At 31.4% G+C, this 21,077-nt stretch overlaps 2 protein-coding genes across 2 annotated transcripts; one reads left to right on the top strand and one right to left on the bottom strand.

The window, feature by feature from the left end:
• The first annotated feature begins 6,555 nt into the window (after nucleotides 1-6,555).
• LOC107859158 (protein SRG1) lies at nucleotides 6,556-10,023 on the top strand. Its single transcript, XM_016704075.2, has 4 exons — nucleotides 6,556-7,020; nucleotides 8,209-8,456; nucleotides 8,815-9,139; nucleotides 9,628-10,023. The coding sequence occupies exons 1-4, from the start codon at nucleotides 6,778-6,780 to the stop codon at nucleotides 9,892-9,894; spliced, it is 1,083 nt and encodes a 360-aa protein (XP_016559561.2). The 5' UTR covers nucleotides 6,556-6,777; the 3' UTR covers nucleotides 9,895-10,023.
• Nucleotides 10,024-10,159: 136 nt separating this feature from the next.
• LOC107859157 (ABC transporter B family member 9) lies at nucleotides 10,160-17,255 on the bottom strand. Its single transcript, XM_016704074.2, has 12 exons — nucleotides 16,688-17,255; nucleotides 15,572-15,626; nucleotides 14,582-14,757; nucleotides 14,252-14,473; nucleotides 13,928-14,166; nucleotides 13,293-13,818; nucleotides 12,907-13,180; nucleotides 12,154-12,817; nucleotides 11,811-12,039; nucleotides 11,461-11,727; nucleotides 11,115-11,378; nucleotides 10,160-11,028 (listed from the first exon to the last, which is right to left on the bottom strand). The coding sequence occupies exons 1-12, from the start codon at nucleotides 16,910-16,912 to the stop codon at nucleotides 10,384-10,386; spliced, it is 3,786 nt and encodes a 1,261-aa protein (XP_016559560.2). The 5' UTR covers nucleotides 16,913-17,255; the 3' UTR covers nucleotides 10,160-10,383.
• Nucleotides 17,256-21,077: the final 3,822 nt, after the last annotated feature.

Here is a 21,077-nt window from a genome sequence, read left to right as displayed (position 1 = left end):
GTCTCAAACTAGGATAATAGTGGAATTTAAATTTTGGGTCTCGAATTATTGTCCAGATTTGATTCTCGAGTCGGTGTAGGAAGTTAGGTCTCGAGATAGATTTGAAAATTTTCTCGTAAATCGAGAGTCGGAGTCTCAGGTCGTAGTTATTTCTCAAGTCAGACTCATAATCAAGAGTCGAATCCTCGATCGAGATTATAGTCGGGTCTCGAATAGAGTCAGATGTCACGTCCTGAATTTCGAGTCGAAAGTTGGAATGTGCTAAATGTAAATATGACATTTTCTTTAAATTATATTAAGGAAGAAGGTAATAAAAATAACGGAAAACGGCCAAAAAATACTCGTGAACTATTCAAAATAGAGCCAAAATACCCTCCGTTTGTTTTTTGGCTCAAAAATACCTCTCCATTTATTTTTTTGGCTAAAAGATACCCTTTACTTTAACAGAGTTCCACCAAGCACACCACATGAAAAAAATTGTCACATATCCAGCCCACTTTCAACATTTCATTTATGAAAAAGGGTCAAAACTATCCCTAAACTATTTTAAATGGAGCAAACATATCCCTCTGTCTGTTTTTTAGCTCAAAAATATCGCTCTGTTTGTTTTTTGGCTCACAAATACCCCCTACTTTAATGGAGTGCCACCTAGCACACAATATGAAAAAGAATTACCACATGGCCAGGCCACATCAATATCCCATTTAATACCCAGCCGCGACCTACTTAACCATTCAACTTAACATCCCATTTAATATCTGCACCCAATCCGTCTTAAAAAAATTTGACACTTTTTCACTTAAACTCTCAAAAAAGGGATGCAGACTAGGAATTTTGAGGAAAAAGAAAGTCCTTGGTACATGTGTTGAAATTTCTTAAATTCTTTGACATGATAAAAACGGGTCGAATTTCAACCCATGTACTAAGAGCTTTCTTTTCTCTTAAAATTTCTAGTCTGCATCGATTTTTTTTGAAGAGTTCAAATGAAACGAAGGGTGGATTTATCTTTACCCATTACGTATGAATACACGTTACATGTTTTGAAAATGGATTGAGTATGAGATTAAATTGGATCGTGATTTGAATCTCGAGTCTCAAACCTATGTCGAGATTTAGATCCCGAGTCGGTGTCGTGAGCTAGGTCGAAACGGGTTTGGACACTCGGTCTTGAAACATGAGTTTGGATCTTGAGTTTGGATCATAGTCGTGTCTTGAATTGGGATAATACTGGAATTTGAATTTTGAATATCGAATTATTATCCAAATTTGGGTTTCGAGTCGGTGTCGAATGTTAGGTCTCGAGATAGATTTGGGAGTTTTCTCTCAAATCGAAAGTCAGGGTCTCGGATCGCAGTTATGTTTCGAGTCGGACTCATAGTCAAAAGTTGAATCCTCGATTGTGGTTATAGTCGGGTCTCGAATAGAGCCAGATGTCGCATCCTGGATTTCGGGTCGGAAGTCGAAATGTGCTAAATGTAAATATGACATTTTATTCAAATTAGATTAAGGAAGAAAGTAATAAAAATAATCGAAAACTATCAAAACTTAATAAAAATAATCGAAAACTATCAAAACTACTCCTAAACTATTCAAAATAAAGCAAAATACCATTTGTTTATTTTTTTGCTCAAAAATATCCCTTCATTTGTTTTTCTTTGGCTCAAAAATACTCTTTACTTTAACAGAGTGCCAACAAACACACCACATGAAAAAAAAATTATCACATGTCCAATCCACATCAGCATTTCATTTATAAAAAGGGTCAAAACTACCCTAAACTATTCGAAATGGAGGTAAAATACCCCTCTATTTGTTTTTTGTTTAAAAAATACCGCTCTGTTTATTTTTTGGCTCACAAATATGCCTACTTTAATGGAGTGTCACCTAGCACATAATATGAAAAAGGTTTACCTCATGGTCAGGCCACATCAGCATCCAGTTTAATACCCAACCGACCCACTTAACCATTCAACTTAACACCCCATTTAATAATTGCACCCAATCCGTCTTCAAAAAATTCGACACTTCTTCACTTAAGCTCTCCCAAACAAAGGGATGCAGACTAGGGATTTTGAGGAAAAAGAAAGTCCTTAATACATGAGTTGAAATCTCTTATATTCTTTGACATGATAAAGACGAGTTGAGTTTCAACCCATGTCTTAAGGAATTTCTTTTCTCTCAAAATCTCTAGTCTGCTTCGACTTCTTTCGTAAGAGTTCAAGTGAAATGAAGGGTGGATTTATCTTTACCCATTACTTACGAAGATGGGTTGAATGTTTTGAAGATGGATTGAGTATGAGATTAAATGAGATGTTAAGTTGGATGGTTAAGTGATTCGGCTGAGTATTAAGTGAGATGTTGACGTGGACTTGTCACGTGACAACTTTTTTTCTCATGGTGTGTTTGGTGGCACTCCATTAAAGTGAGGATATCTGTGAGCCAAAAAACAAATTAAGGAATATTTTTGAATCAAAAAATAAATGGAGGGTAGTTTTGAGTCAAAAAATAAATGGAGAGCATTTTTGCTTCATTTTGGATAGTTCAAGGATAGTTTTGACCATTTTTTTGTAAATGAGATACTGATGTGGATTGATCATGTGGCAATTTTTTTTTCACGTGATGTGTTTGATGATACTCCATTAAGATGAAGGATATTTTGAGCCAAAAAATAAATCGAGGGGTATTTTTGAGCGAAAAACAAACAGATAGTAATTTTACTCTATTTTAGATAGTTCAAGCATAATTTTAACACTTTTCCGAAAAAATAAATTAAAACGTTCTTTTTATGTACTACAAAAATTGACTTTATTAAATATTCTACTAGTACTAGTAGTTAAATGGAAAGTGCAGGCCTTGTCAGTTGTCACTTAATATATGTTTGTTTTTACTTGGACTAAGCATATTAGATGCTAATACGGACTGCCCTCCTTATGGAAGAACCCATATGTTCAATTTTACATTATATAGTTTTCTATTATTCCTCTTTTTAAATAAAACTAGATTAGTGTATGTGCATTGCACGTGTGTTTCACATCAAGCCTTCAATCAACATGAAATATATAAAAGAATAAATAATTAAAAAATAACAATTAACTTTAAATAAATATAATATTTTGGAAAAATTATCCGGATTAGCAATTATTGGACTTTTATTACCACTTAAAGTCTAATTTTTAATTAATTACATTTCATAGCCCTCTCTTGCCTATTAATTATTCCTAATTACAATTCATAATCTTTCTCATGTATTTTCTCTCTTTTTCTATTTTCTATTATTCTATTTTTTTTTCCTTTCTCAGATTTTTTTCTTCAGTTTTTCTTTTCCTTTTTTTGTTGCTTTCTCTTTATTTTTTATTTTTTCACTTTTTTCTTTTTCTTTTTTTCCTTTTTATTTTTCTCCCTTTTTTTTTTTTTTTTTTTTTTTTTTTTGTATTTTTTCTCCTTCATTTTTTCTCTTTTTTTTTCTTTTCAATTTCTTTCCTTCTTTTATTTGTGCGAACAAATACAAATACAAGTGTGAACTATAAAATATAAATACAAATGCGAACTATAACATACAAATACAAGTGCGAACTATAAAATATAAATTCAAATGCGAATTATAACATATAAATACAAGTGTGAACTATCATTATATTTTTTAATTTTTGAAAAGGAATGATTGATTTTCTTTCTACGAATACTTGTTTGTATTTATTTGTATCAAATTTTTTATACAAATACAATATATACAAATACAATATTGTATTTGTATTTGTAAAATTATTTGTCTCATTTGTTTGTCATTGTATTTGTATCAAGTGATATTTATTTATTTACAAATATTAATGATAATTTTGATATACAAATACAAAACGGTACATTTATATCAAATGATACATTACATATTTATATATTTTAGAATCACGAAAATACAATTAATGCACTTACTTGTTTGTATACAAATAGAAATGATAAATTATACATAGTCACGACTAAATACAATATGCAATCAACTTACAAATACAAATATAAAATAATTTCTTAAAAATAAAAAGGTAATGAAGAAAATAGAATACAAATACAAGTATAATCCAAATATAATCTAAATATACAAACACAATAAAACCATAATATAAATATAATCCAATATAATATGCAATCAATTATGAAATACAAATGCAAAATAATTCTTTAAAATACAAGTGTGAATTATATAAAATATAAACTAAATATTACACAAATACACAACTTATGTTTTTAATATTATACAAAAATTTAAGTCCCTAAACATATTACAAAAATCTCACATATACACAGAATGTTATATATATGTCGGTTATGCTATGTATATTAATAGGGAGAGAGAGTAAAGTAATTAAAAAAGTGGAAGAGAGTGTCATTACTTTTAAAAGTTTGGTATTTATGTTATTTAATTATACAAATATAAATGATGTCGCAAACTAACAAATACAAATACAAGTGCGAACTATTAAATATAAATACAAATGCGAACTACAAAATATAAATACAAGTGCAAACTTTAAAATACAAATACAAATACAATTGTATCAGTAAATACAAAAATATAAATGGTGGTATGACTACAAATACGATAACAATTGTGGTATTTACGTTATCATCCATGACTTATGCTCAACTAGTCATATTTTTTGAAAATACAAAAAATATAAAATAGAATAAAAAATAAAGAAAATAAGTACAAAAAAAAAATTAAAAAAAATCAAAGAATAGAAGAAAAGAAGAAAGAGAAATAGAAGTTAACGATTAAAGAGAGAAAAAAACAAAAAAAAACAAAAAGAAAGAAACGAAAAAAATAAAAGTAGGAAAAAATAGAAAAAAGAAGAAGGAAAAGGGGGAAAACACAAATATATATATATATATATATATATATATATATATATAGTGTTAGGCAAGAAAATATTCAGTTCAACGAGATAAGCTTGATTGAGAATTTTTTTCTTTTTAAAAATATTGAATTCCATTTTTGATGCGACTAAATAGGGACTGTATTCATATTTTATATGAATACATACTATCTGTAAAATCGAATATAGCGGACATAAAATGAATACAACGGCTATAAATGGTAATTATGTAAAATACGGCTATGGAAGGTGGTTTTTATAGCAAAATGCTGCTATTTTTGAAAGATCCCCTTAACTAAAAGATATATCAACTTAATTTGGGAAAGAAAAGCCCTATAAATATTTTCCTTTTTTCTATTCTCATAGATTTTGAGACTCCTTTTTCACATATACAAAAAGAAAAAAACCTATAAATATTTTTCTTTTTTCTATTACCATAGATTTTGAGATTCCTATTTTTACATATACAGGGAGCAAAAAAACTTACCAACATTAATTATTCATATATTTATTTAATAATAATTGAAGAAAAAAGGTAAAAAGACGATTTTGTCTATTACAGAATGTTTTAATGAAGCGCAAAAAATTCAATTTACTTTTCTAAGAGTCTTCATGCTTTTAATATATTACAGATAAATCTTGGGCATATGAAGAATGATAATGGAATTATAATGTCGAAAATTAACCCAAATCAAGAAAGTAAAAGTTCAGGTAATCAATCAATTGAGCAATTAAAATCCTCTTACTCCTCTTGTTTTTCTACTCTGTGGTAAAAGAAAATTTCTTTGTTTCCTTAGTAATTTTTTAATTTCAACTTTCTATATTTAGGATCATAAAATTAAAAAAAAAATTGATAAATTTTAATTACTATTTTTTATTTAAGACAACAGAATTTTAATGTCTTCTTTGCATTAGTAAACTTCGTAACAAATTAAAATCAGCTAAAATAAATTAAAACTAAGAGAGTATTAAGTTTTTGTTTAAAAACAAAAGTAATAACTTTTTATAGTAGAAAATAAAATTAATTTGGAATCAATTATAATAAGTAATTATTTTCTTGCTATGTTATTGATATTGAGTATTTGTAATTAAATTGAATGGAGAATGTGGCCAAGATGTCTCTTTCCTAATGGAGAGAATATATCCGATTAAGTTCGATTGTAATACTTTGAACGGTAGAAACTATGGGTCAATGTCACGAATATCATAAAGTTTTATGGCATATGAACATGACATATGATAATTTCTCCATTTTCTATAAGAATATTTTCGTTCTTCGTTAATGACTGTGTATATTTTCACCCTTGTCATTATGTGCAAATGTTAAAATCTCAAAAATAGCAACAACACATTTTATAAGTGAAAATGTTGTACCATTTCTCAAAGATTGAAGCGACAAAACCTTCAGAAATATTGACAGTGTAATGTTTAATCAGTTATCAGTCGAATCTCTCTTTGTCCAAATAAAAGTAGTCTGTCCACAAATGGGCAAACTATTTTTAAAAAGATTTGTGAAAATATAGTTTGCCCATTTTTGAGCAAAATCTTATTAACATTTTTTTTTCTTCCCCAAACATTTACAAATGGTGTTAGTTGTAATTTGCCCATTTTTAGAAAAACTGTCCATTTTGATACATAAAAACTAACTGTCCGATCCGTTTTGGCTCCCATTTTAGCTTCGAACTCCTTTAATTACATAATGACGTCATATATAATTTAAACTCCTATATTGTATTCTTTCTCATTTAATTACATAATGACGTCAATGCATGTTATTTTTAGACTCATATTGTATTTTTCTTCTACGATAGATTATGAGGTTAGGTGCGTCTGCACTACTATATATTTGGGGGTATTAGCATTACAACAAAAGTAGTAGTTAATTATTTCAAGTTATACTAACTAATTAATGATGGAGGAAAATAATTTGGCAAGGTTAGGGGGATCTTTGCCAGTACCAAGTGTTCAAGAACTGGCCAAAGGCTCACTGGAAAATGTCTCATCGCGTTACCTGAGAGATGATCAACAACTTCCTATTATCATTAAATCTGATGATAATATTCCAATCATCAACATGGAAAGCTTGGTTTTTGGAGATGAATTTGAATTCAAGAAGCTGGATTTTGCTTGCAGGGAGTGGGGATTTTTTCAGGTTACGTTTTATTAAAATATATTGCTGAGTCATATAATAAATCGTGATAAAGAAACATTTATACTATTTATTTATTTATTTATTTATTTATTGTTTAGCACTCGGTGTTCGGTATCCGTATTGGAGCCCCGATTAATTCTGGTTGCGCATTGTAGGACCCATTTTGAGGTTGACGCTCCGAACAGAATTTTCTCCATACCCTAGCTCGAACCCGAGTTCTGTAGTAGTAGTGTTTTGTTTTAATAAAAGAAGGCTATTATGATATTTTAATTATCTTTTTAATATACGCTTTAATAACACTGGCAAGACAAATATATTAATCTGATTTTTTTCTATATAAATGAAGTTTAATTATTTAGTAAAGCATTAAGGTAAGTTATTTCAATAGCTTTGCGTGAATAAATATGAGATTAAAAACTCATGAAAGAAAGACAATAAAATTATATCTGAGAGTGCAAATCTATTTATGTGGTTAAAGGAAAAAGTCTAATTTACTCTGGTACTTTGAGTCGTATATTTTGTTTATATACCCTAGTCTTCATTAGGGCAAAAGGTATATTTGAAAACATAAAACTTCCTCTATCTCAAATAATTGTTATCTTAGCAAACAATGTCTATTAAAAAATCAATAAATACAATAGTTTACTAAATTACCAGTATTCAGCAAATATCTCTTGAAAATTGACTATTATAAAGTAGATGGAATACAAGGATATAATAAGAAAAACATACTAATTTTATGGAGTCGTATAACTATGAGATCAAATATAATCCAAAAGTATATGAACGAAATAGATATGACTAAAAAGTATACTAGAGGATAAACATAAAACAGTTTTGAAGGACTTTTTTGCCGTTATTTTATTTTTCTGGAAAAAGTACCTAAATAACCAAAATTCTTACCATAACTATTATATGTCTCTCTACTTTAAATTAATTACATAATGTTAACTTCTTAACAATCCCAAATACATGCGCATGTATTTGATATACATGGACCTAGTGCGACTGAATCATGTATCGCCTTAACCATATATCTGGAAACCCTAATCAGATGTTCGAACACTTTTTAATGATACAAAGTGCAATTTTGAAAACTAGTGTTTGACGGAGGAATTAGCAACGATAATGAGTTTTCTATTGTTTTTGGCTATGGTAATGTATGTGGTGCATAATTAATACTTACAGCTGATAAATCATGGAGTGAGTGACTCAGTAATTGATAGAGTGAAGAAGGATACTCAAGATTTCTTCAACCTTCCATTGGAAGATAAGAAAAAGTTGAAGCAAATGGATGGTGATTTGGATGGTTATGGACAAGCTTTTGTTGTCTCTGAGGACCAGAAACTTGATTGGGCTGATATGTTTTTCTTGACAACCAATCCTCCTTATCTCAGAAAACAACATATTTTCTCCCACCTCCCTCAACCATTCAGGTATTAAATCTGAAAGTGCAAAAGAATTTTTACATCATCACTTTTTCATGTCACCTAAATGACAAATACATGTAAGCATTCATAAAAGTGGTACTTGTAACCTAAAGATAAAACTGGTTACCTGTTACACATGTTAAAACCGTCACTCAGACTCTTAAAAATGTCTGATGTGTGCATGTTGGATCTTCCAAAATTAGTGTAACTTCAGAGGATTCGACATGAATGTAGAGCAACAGTTTAGGAAACTAACGTAGGATAAAATATACTTATTTACATTATTGTCAGTGTACATAAGTTAAACTTGAGATGTGGAGTGTGTCGTCGTCTCATGCCAACTAATGTTGTTGTATTGAAACAGAGAAACAGTGGAACTATATGCAGCTGAACTGAAAATATTGGCTTTGAAGATTATTGATTTTCTAGCAAAAACATTGAATATGGATGAAGAATACATTAGGGAAATGTTTGGCGAAGGAACGCAAGCAATGAGGATGAATTACTATCCACCATGTCCACAACCAGATAAAGTGATAGGACTCACTTCTCATTCAGATGCTGTTGCCCTCACAATTCTCCTTCAACTCAACCAAATGGAAGGACTTCAAATCAAGAAAGATGGTGTGTGGATTCCTATTAGTCCTCTGCCTCATGCCTTCATTATCAACATTGGTGATATCTTGGAGGTAAATAAGTATGATGTTACGGTCTCCTTTCCTTTCAAAAAGAATCTTAATTATCAGGTCAGTTATAATTTTTATCCAGCTATCGACTCATAATGTAATCATGTTGCTCGGATTCTGCATAAGATGTTGTCGCACCCTAATATTCCCAAAGAGAAAAAATGCACTACTTTTTAGAGGATCGGGCACGCATCCAGTGGCATGTTTGAAGAATTCGAGCAACATAACAAGTAATTACCTTGAAGTGATTATAGTGTAAATATTTTTTAAGCTGTCAGTGTCGATACTGAAATTTACGGGAAGGACTATATACAACAAAATACATCATTTCTTGCTACAGATCGCGTAAAGGAGCATAAAACCTTGTTAGACTACATTTTGTTTCACTTTTGTGTAACAGATCTGGTGCTGGTTTTGCACATCAAACTGTTGCCTATACTTTTTGATATTTTTAATGACTCTGATATAGCAACATGTATGTTTATCTGCAGATAGTGACAAATGGAGCCTACCGTAGCATTGAGCACAGAGCAGTGGTTAACAGCAAAAAGGAAAGACTCTCAATTGCAACATTTTACAGCACAAAATTTGACCGACAAATTGGTCCTGCTCCAAGTATCATTTCTGCTAAAAATCCGGCAAAGTTCAGAAGTATTGAAGCTGCAGATTATGTCAGAGGTTATTTTGCTCGTAAACTTGATAAGAAATCATACTTGGATGTTATGAGAATTGAAAATTCCGAGAATCCAGCAAGTTGAAACTCGAAAAGTATTGACTCTACATACTATGAGTTATGTTAAGTAATTATCCTATATGATACCGCGGATTATTTTCTTCTACTAATTGCTATTATGAGTCAATCTTCTTAAGAAGTGTTTCATCAACATTCAGTTGCTAAGTAACAGTATTAAAATTTTCAAGAACTCCTGATTTCAGGCGTGAAATATCCTCCAAATCTCCAAATACGCATATCCATCTTCTTTGTTTTGATTTCTAGTGTAATGTAATAATCCAACAAAGAAGTCATGTTCGGCAAGTGTACCATGTTTGTATAAAAATATATTAGCAAAGAATTTTATCGAGAAAAGTAAGATTGGTGGTGCACAATATTTTCGGATACAAATCAAATCACCCCCAGTAGACTATATACACTTCAGCTACATCACCAAAAATGAAAAAAAAATAAAAAAAATAATAGACCTACACTAACGCTTGATACGAAGAAGTAATAATTTTGATTTCAGTAATCAGGCTGAGGTCATATGCAATGCTACTAAGGATGCATAAACTCCATCTTCTATATTCATAAGAACATCATGTCTTCCTTTCTCAGCAATGACTCCATTCTTCACAACAGCAATGATATCAGCCCCTTTGATTGTGGTTAAGCGATGCGCTACAACCACAGTCGTCCTGTTTACCATTACTCGATCCAATGCTTCTTGTACTATACGTTCTGATTCTGCATCTAACGCACTTGTTGCCTCGTCTAGCAAAAGAATCTTTGGATCCTTCAATATTGCTCTTGCAATAGCTATTCTTTGCTTTTGTCCACCAGATAATTGTATCCCTCTTTCCCCAACCGATGTATCATATCCTTGAGGCAATGAGGATATAAAGTTGTGTGCATTTGCTGATTTTGCTGCCTGAATGATCTCTTCTTCTGTTGCGCTGCCTTGGCTGTTGTAGGCAATGTTGTCACGAATTGTTTCATTAAACAGTATTGGTTCTTGACTCACCAACCCCATTTGCTGCCTTAGCCAACTTAACTTGAACTGTCTAATTTCCACACCATCCAAATATATCTCTCCTGATTCAGGGTTATAGAAGCGCTCTATTAGGCTGATGACAGTTGATTTCCCGCTTCCACTCTCTCCCACTAGAGCAACAGTCTACAAAGAGAAACGAAAAAAATAGTTTAAGCCAATTGAATAAAAGATGAAGTACGTTATAATGTGGCAGGAGTTCTCCAAAATACCTTTCCAGAAGGGATGGTGAGGCATAAATCCTTGAAGATTTGGACATCCGGGCGAGTTGCATACCTGTAACTCACATGTTTGAATTCAATATCTCCGCGAACAGCAACTAGAGTAGTGCCAACATTAGAACTTGAGTCAATCTTGGGTTTTCTATCAAGAATGTCAAATATAGAAGCCACAGAATCTTTGGCTTTGGTAGCGTCTGGAAACATTCCTATGCTTTGAGTAACTCCAACAGCTGATAGAGTCAATGAAAAGAAAACCTGCAATATGTAAAGTTTCTCTCAGCAAATAAATATTGATACGGAGGAGTTGAAATGAAAGAGAAAACCGAGTGTTTTTTACCTTAAAAACTTGGCTGAACGTTGCTAATCCATGATGAATAAGGACAGATCCTATGTAGAAACAGAAGGCATTTGTGCAATAAAGTATAAAAGAACCAAAACCTAAGCTAGCTCCACTAACAATTCCTATCTTCACTCCTTGCTTCGTTGGACCTTCGCATTTCTTTAGGTACATATCCATCACTTTCTCCTCAGCACAGAATGATGCCACTGTTCTTATACTCCCAACAGCATCATTTGCTATTTGGCTAGCTTCTTCATACATCACCTGGAAAATGAGAATCCTTTTCAAATTAATTCAAGCACCTTTTAATGTAATCTATTTTTCAAAGATAAGAAAAAATGGAAAACCTTGGCATCAGCACTAAAGCCTTTGTACAACTTTGATTGGAGGAATCCTTGCAAACCAATTAAAGGCAGCACGGCAAGGATTATAATTGCTAAAATCCAATTGGCAGTGAAGGCTATCACAAGGCCGGCCACTATAGTTGCTATGTTCTGTACAATAAGTGCCAGTGCGTCGCCCATAAGGGTTCTGACTGTGGAAGCGTCATTTGATAACCTTGCACCGATTGCGCCACTGCATTCAAGGAAATTTCACGTTTTTTAAGCAATAACATTCATTTTAATAGTTAAGAATTAAGATAAAGGGGGCGAAAGACAGGATATAATGCTTATAGATTTGTTAACAAACCTTGAATGTGCAGGATCATCGAACCAGCTGATTTCTTCGTAGACTACTTTTTTAAATGTCAAAGAACGAATTCTCTCGATCAATTTCCCTCCTGCAACTCCGAATAAGAAGTTCTGGAAAGGTACAACTAGCAAAGTTATCACACCGAGGCCAAAATACATGAGTGCCCAGAATCTTGATTCTTTTCGCAGCTTATGTGGTGGGTAAAAGAATATTTTAATAGCTGTCGAGAGTAAGAGTCCAAATAACGGGAAAATCAGACCATGTATAATTGCAGCCAACGATCCAAGTAACAAATACAGAAGCTCGGGTTTGTTCAGCTCAACAAGCCGCATAGTGGGAACTTTCTTACGTTTCTCTAAGCTTCCCTTATCTTCTTTTTTGTTGTCTTCATCTCCTATTTCTGCTTCGTGAATATCAATTAGACCAGGAACAGTATAATTGAGTGTGAAAGAATGTCTAGATGATCCATGGCTTGTTGATCGCTTCACTGCTGACAATTGCTGGCTTGATGACCTGCTTAAGTTGTTGTCCAAAGCCGTGGTTAAATCTGCCTTATCAAGGTCGATATTGGTAATATTCTCATCTTCCTTATTCCCTCCCTGCATTCGCACAAGCTGAGAATATGCCCCATTTGGATCTTGTATCAACTCGTCATGTGTTCCTATTTTCATGACGAACAAAAAAAAATACATAGTAGTTTAGTTATGCACAAAAGTAAAGTCTGATAAAAAAAATCTTGAGAATTATTACCTTGTTCTAGTAGTTTTCCAGCATTCACCACTGCTATAAGATCAGCATTTCTAATGGTTGTGAGACGATGAGCAACAACCACGGTCGTTCTATTCGCCATGACTTTCTCAAGTGCTTCTTGCACGATTCGCTCTGATTCAGCATCAAGTGCACTTGTAGCTTCATCTAGGAGGAGTATCCTTGGGTTCTTTAAGATAGCCCTTGCGATTGCGAGTCTTTGCTTTTGTCCACCAGATAACTGTGTTCCATGCTCACCTACCATTGTGTCAAGCCCCTACAGAAACTCGCAATGCAAACAATGAATCTCCAATCGGAATTTGAAAGTACTTTGCTTCTTTAACAGCTAATTGTAAGCATAAACGTTGAATAAAGGGAAAACATATTACCTGAGGGAGTTTGTAGAGGAACTTAGCAGCATTAGCAAGTTCAATAGCTGTCTTAATCTCATCTTCAGTAGCATTTTCTTTACCATAAATGATATTCTCCCTTATGGTTGTCGCAAACAGGACAGGTTCCTGACTTACCAATCCCATCTGTTGCCTTAGCCATTTGAGTTGAAATCTCTTCAAATTGACACCATCTATGAATACTTCTCCGGCTTCAGGATCGTAGAATCTCTCCAGCAAACTGATAACTGTGGACTTCCCACTCCCACTTTGCCCAACCAAAGCTGCAGTTTTGCCACTAGGAATGACTAGTGAGAATCCGCTAAAGATTTGCACATTTGGTCTGGCTGGATACCTGAAGTACACATCTTTAAGTTCAATGTCACCCTTGACGTCTTCTAACACAATCCCGCCTGTGTCAGATGTGTCAATCAGAGGTTTACGGTTGATTGTCTCAAACATTTTGTATGCTGCAGCCTGACCTGCTGCAAATGCATTCAAAGATGGCGATGTTTGTCCTAGTGACCTGTAAATTGATTAAGAGAACATGCAAATGAGTTGCACTCTTTAGCCTACACCAAATTCCAAGTACAACAAATTAAAGAGCTTTAAACAGCAGAGAATTATATGCTTACATTCCACCAGTCATAATAGCCATAATAACATTGATGACATTTCCACCACTATAACCTTTCTCTATTATCAGTTTGGAACCATACCAAACAGCAAGTCCATAAGTAGAGAATACAATGAGTAGCAGCGTGCCAAGTCCAAGACCTGAAACAAGCCCTTGTTTGACAGTAGAAGCACAGGCAATTTTTAGTTTGCTGTCATACTTATTTATCGCCAGCTTCTCTCCGGTGAATGCTGCAACCTGAAGTTATCCAGTTTTCCGATTAAAACTGCAAGTCTAATACAAAATTATGTTGAAAAATTTGGATCATATTTTGAGGCTTTACCGTTCTGATTGCTCCTATTGTTTGCTCAACTACATTCCCAGCTTCAGCATATGCAACTTGTCCGCGACTTGACATTTTGGACATGATCAATGCCATAGTTCCCCCAGCAATGACAAGAGCAGGTATGCAACAAACCAGGACTATCGCCAGAAGCCATCCCTTTATGAACGCGATTATGAAGCCTCCAACAAATGTCGAGATGAATTGAATGAACTTCCCTACCTGGAACCATTCAACATAGGTTAACTATGACTATTTTGTAAGAAGATTATGAAAACTAAATCACTAGTCAGTTTGCAGTAGCATTTGTTATTAATTAAGAAAATGCACCTTTTCACCCATTGCATCTTGAATGAGAATAGTATCTCCAGACATTCTTCCAATGACTTCTCCAGTTGTTGTTTCAGTGTCAAAGAAGCCAATGTCCTGCCTTAATATTGTTTCCAAATACAGTCCCCGAATTCGAGTCGCTTGCCTCTCTCCAGTAACCATCCAACACGACATTTCTGCAATGTTACAGGGGCAACATTTCATTATTGAGTGCATGGGTTCTTTCCATTATTACCATAGTTCAAGAACTCAAATTTACTAGTTTTCTTTGTCATATTCATTTTACACATTCTTGATCCTTAGATTAGAATAGTGTTCGAGCCTTGGAATAGAGTCGCCCTTGGCATGGAGTGTATTAGCCACAAAGCAAGCTTTGTCACAACAGTGGAGCCAGAATTTTCTTTAAGAAACTCAATATATAAAAAAACAAATATATCAAGGATTCAACATCTACTAAACATGTAAAAATAATAATTTGACAATTTTCCAACGAAAGAGGTACAGCATTCTACCATTGCTTCCCACTGAATCCAGATCGGGTCCCAAAACGAATACTGAGAAACCAAACAAATATCCTTAGACTGATAGTACAATGTTGGAAAATGATCTTTTTCTTGGAAATTTTACTGACCCAGACTTTCCTAAACATGGTGGGGTAGTAAATGACTAAAAATAGTTCTTTCATTGCTTTTATGTCTTTATAAAACATGCACACAAAGGCACCGATTCTCTTAACATCTAATCTAATAAACGTGACAGGGTACCCCACAAATGAGTTAAAGCATTATTTACTCTTTAGAGAGAGTAACTAAATGTACACATACTACTAGTTGCGAGGTGCAGTAACATCTACAGTATAATCTAATCTCATATATGAAGTTTGATAACTGTAGACTATACACAAAGTGTATAAAAGTAGAGAGGCATGACATATCAAAGCAATTTGAAAAAGAAAATACAGACTAAAAACAGTTAGTAGTGTATACTTACGTAGAAGGGATGCAATGCCAGCCCCAATAGCGAGGTAGACATAATAAATGGAAACCTGAAATGAAAAATGGAAAAAAAAGGAACAGGAGAAAGAATATAATTAATTATTAAAGGAGAAAAGGTAAAACATTTAGTCAAATGTTGTCTACGACTACTAGACAACTTAGAAATAGTGGTAATTCACAATTTTGATTTGACTCTGAGTCTGAGACAAAACATTAGAATTCTCATAAGGGATATACTTTGGTTCTTTCCCACTTTCTCTAGTGGGATTTTGCCAATTAAAAGAATAAAACATTGAATTAAGCTAAGCAAATACACCATGACTGTATTATACAGAAAAAACCAAATTGAATTCTACATGAGAAAATCATAATTATGTTTGCCACAAAGAAAAAAAAAAGTGAATCCTTATTGCTATTTACAGTAAGTCAAGAATCGACACGTTTTATTATAAAAAGGAAAGTGCAGTATATGAGTGGCAAACATTAGGAATGCTTCTTATTCTTCGTGAAAAAAGGTGAAATGATAGTGTAAAAATATCTGTTCATATAATATTTCAGACAAAAATAAACACACTATATATATAAATCAATGATTACTTAGAATAATCAAACAATGAAACTGTTTATAAGATACATTACAGGAACAATAAACTTAAAATAATCAGTAGAATTAGCTTAGATAAATACTGTGACGACGTTAAATTGATTGTCCATTCAGTTTCTTCAACATGATTATTGTATCAAATAAAAATAATTTCTTGATTATTGTAGCTATCACAATTGTTTAAAAGTTCATTACACCGTCAGTATATATAACTAAAATTAGATTTCAACGCTTTTCACACCAACCAATCCCCCACCACCCACCCCTAAAAGAAGAAAACAGAAGTGGTTTGTGGTCTTTCTTGTTCTTGCAGAATGAGACCTTAGAAGGCAAGTTTTAGGTTTATGCTTGTGCTTAAAACATCACAACTTTAATTTCATTGCATGAAACCAAGAAAAATTAATCAAATCATCACGATGAATATCTCAAAAATAAATAAACAAATGCATATTAAAGAAACAACAATGAAAATTAAGAGAAAAATTATGTGTCCACATAGTCACATACCTTTGAGATTTCATGTACGATCTCTTGACGATTAGAAGAACCAAAAGCATTAACAAGTTTGCCAAAAATTAGTGTCATTAAAGGTTGAGTTAATCCATTGCCAATAGCTCCAATGGTTCCAATTATCATTAGGGCAACATCAAGCCTATCTGCAAAAGAAAATAATTTGTAGAATGCCACTTTTTGATCTTCATCACCTTTTTTCTCTCCACTATTTTCCTCCATTTTCAACAAGATTTAATATACAGAAAAAGCGATTAATATAAATCTTTTCCTTTTTCACTGTATAATATCTCTGTGTTGAATATATAGGGTTTTAATGGAGGGGATAAGAAGTATGTTTAATTCTTCAAAGGCACGAAGAAAAAGAAGAAGAAGAGCTATTCTAGAAAAGTGGTTAAAGAAAAAAACGTGATTTGTAGAAATCAAGAATTGAAAATACTTTTGATCAATAATAGCTAGGTTTTGATTTAGCCTAGCCCTATTTATAGATGTAAATTTCTACTTTTTGTTTACTTGTGTCCCAACTCCCAAAGATAACAAACAGCCCTATTTTTTTTCTTTTCCTTCTTTTAGTTGGCTTCTCTTTATATATATAGACTATAGAATCTAATATATTGATTATAATATCTCTTCTAGAAAAGTTGACAAAACTATATTCTAGTCAATAGGGGAATTATTGCCACGAAAATTTAGTGGTATGGGCTTACCACCCTAATTGTTTTTCAGATTCGTAAATTAAGCTAAGTAGAATATTGTGCATCTATTGTGTTTTCATAAGCTAGGAGTGACATTTGTTTGTTAAGAAGATGTTTTATTGATCGAATTGGATCTCATTGAATCGATTAATTATTAGATTTCTTTTAATAAAATAAAAGGAAAAAAAAAAACTTACACAGTATTATTCATTTTGTTTTATTTTACTAGCCTATTTTAGCAAATAAAAAAAAATCATCTTTTTAACACTACATTTATCATAAAATAAAGTATTAGTCAAAGTTAAATTTTTAAAATATAGTAACGAATAAGATTAATTTCTTAAAGAAACCTCTTATAAATATTATTTAAAAAAAATATAAAATTAATATGGACCAAGTAAAAAAAAAGTCAATTAACCAGGGAAAAAAGTTTATAAAAGGGAGGAAAGAAACGAAAAGAATGTGACGATGAAAAAGTAGAAACTTAAATAGTAAAGGAGGGTGTGAACAATTTGGTTGTCCATCAACACAACGATACATTAATTATTTTTTACAAAAAATAATTTAACTTAAATTTTCCAAAAAAGTGCTCTTTAAAATCAAAATATAAGTCATTCATTACGTCATTAATTATTATACATGACTATGTAAAATTCGATCCTCTTTTCACAAAATTAATATGTTGCAATATTTCTTGTTTGTTAACATTTGCCGACTTTTTTCTATGAAATATCTTTATTGGATTTTCACTCTCTTTTGTTTTACATGTTTCGGAATTTCGAAACCTTTTATTTGGAACAATTATCGTTATAAATAAACAAAAAAAAAATGAAGGTAAGAATAATATTGTAAACCTACGAAAAATTAATATCACGAAGTTAAATCTAAAGAAAATTTCTAAAATTATTTTTTTAATAAATTATAGAGTAAATAAGTGATTTTCAACTACATAATTCACGACACTCTTTTGCAAAGGTTGTCATTCTTAGATTTCTCAAGTAATGTAAATTTTAATTTTGGGTCCTCAACATCTAGAAAATAATATCACTAACATCTACATGTTATGAATTTATATGCAATAACTGAAATATTCGTGAATGTGACATTTTTTTTTTTTTTTTTGTAATTGTTTTGTTTGCTTGCCAAAAGAAATTAGGGCATATTCGAACTCAATAATTTATATAATCATAAATTCAGTGGCAAAATCACCTATTCTGTTAACGAGATTTGAAAAAAACATTTAACATTTGAATTTATATGTTTTATCAAATATGATAAGAATTAAAATTTAATTTATTAATGAAAAAAACACTAAAAATGTTATTATCCCCTCTAATAAATATTTGTGTTTAAAAAACTGACCAAAATCGAACACTAGTAATGATAAATATTTTTTGGAAGTTCTCAAAGTAAATACTATTTGTTATAAAATAAAAAATTACAAAGTAAATACACCAGAGAGAAGTGCAGAAAGGAAAATTGATATAATTATTTATAAAAAGAGAAAGTTGTTGTGAGGCTTTTCACATATGAGATATGGGCATATGGCGATGCAAAATTCCTCTTTTCACATAATTAGTATGTACCATAATAGGCATAATTTCAGTTTAAGATCTACAAACAAATTTGTGCAGTTTGAATCAGAAGTGAAGTTCCACTGTGGCACTTCGAAGGTATTTATTTTCTCATATTCGATTAGTTAAAAGAAATTTTAAAAATATTTTCAATAGGAAAATAAGTTCTTTGAAGATTAAAATAAAAAAGATAATTTTTTAAATGAAAATAGAAAAATAAGTAGCTTCATATCCTTCCAAGTCTTACCTTCACAACCACCCACGCCCATTATGCCCCTGCCCCATCCTAATCAGAACCTTCAACTACTATCCGACTTGAATGATAAAATCATTCTTTTACGTTATCCCCTTACCCCAACCTCAGCGCATCCCACCTCAAACCCATTCTCCACCAACCAGATAATTTTGTGTTTTATAAGTATAATATATGCATAGTTCATGTGTAATATATACAATTATTATATAGTCTATGTATACCGACAAGAAAAAATATGTAGTGAATCTGATTGTTTATTCGTGTAAATATTTCTGTATCACTTTATTTAAAAAATATTTTTCATAGGAAATATTTCTCCAATATGGAACACACCCAAAATGATACAAACCAAAACAAAACCAGTGCAAAAAAGGAGAACGGAAAGGTTGTTATAAACATTAAAATAAAAGAAAGTGTTTATACAGGCATACGCTCTCATTGAGCATACTTATTTCACTTTTATTTTGAAAAAGAAAAAAAAGAAAGAAAAAGTGTTTATCGAATTTCTCTCTCTCTCTCTCATTATTAACTAGTGAATAGCTTCGTGTTGTAACAACAAATCTCACAAAATCTATAAGTTATTTTTTTACACTAATTGAAATATTAAAATTATTATAAAAACTCAATAATTTGGACCACTTTATTATTTTTCTAACTCAGTTGAAACTTGAAACATTAACTGTAAGCAATTTTTTAATTTTATTTTTTGTATTAAGTATCAACAACATATATATAAGTAGAGAAAATTTACTTTCGTTAAAATGTACGTAGATGAAGAAATAAAAGTGAAAAAAAAAAAATTCGACATAGTGCATATTATTTTAACTTTAATAATTCTGACATGATATTCTCTTTTTATAAAAGAACATGTGAGAAAGAAGAGAAAAGAGTGTGGCAATAAAAGGTGCATCAAGAAGAATTGTAAAAGAGGCCTAACGTTCAAGGAGAAATAACAAGGTAAAAATAACATAAAATCTCAATCAATCTTATTAGAATTATTTATAGTCTCTCCCACTTCCTTAATTATTTTACTCTCTTTCTCGATTTATATACATAACAAAGGCTGACATATACATAGAAATATTTGTATATGACAAGGCCAACATATACATAATATAGCCGATTCATATACATAACAAGTATGACGGGGTCGACATATACATAACAAGTATGACAAGACCGACATATACATAATAAAGCCGATTCATATACATAATAGGGCCGACATATACATAGAAAGCTATGTATAAGTATTTTTAGAGAAAAATGAATTTTTTATAATATATTTGGAGAGATGGGATTTTTCGTAATAAGTAATAAGTGAAACTTAAATTGTGGTTTTGTGTAATTTTTAGAAATAAGTATCAAAGGTGAAATTGAAGAATTCTAAAAGTTAATTACACATATATATACTGTCCGTTCGTTTTTATTTTTCATATTTTAACTTGATACATTCATTAAGAAAAATAATTAATACATAATTATTTTACTAAAATACCCCAATTAAATGTTGTTTACGTTGAGTCTTGAAATTAGTTTCGAAAAAAGGTAATTAATGCAAAGGATAAATATAAAAAAATAAGTTGTCTCTTTTATATGACAATAATAACAAGTAAAAGGAGAAATACAATTAAAAAGTTAGTGATAAGTAAGAGCGAACGGTGAAAGTATAATAATAAAGATTCCACCAAATAACATATTTAATACACATTAAATTCACAAGATATAGAGTGAGAAAGGAGAGAAAGAGTAATTAAGAAAATCTGAAAGTGATTTTTGAAATTGTGAGTAACATAATAGGAGTAATATCTAGAATTGTACGCGTTGTCAAACAAAATAATGAACATTAATTAATCACAAAA

Source organism: Capsicum annuum, chromosome 2 (assembly GCF_002878395.1).
Source record: "Capsicum annuum cultivar UCD-10X-F1 chromosome 2, UCD10Xv1.1, whole genome shotgun sequence".
NCBI lineage: Eukaryota > Viridiplantae > Streptophyta > Magnoliopsida > Solanales > Solanaceae > Capsicum > Capsicum annuum.
Note: the sequence above shows the minus strand (reverse complement) of the source record. Positions and strands in the feature narration are given on the sequence as shown.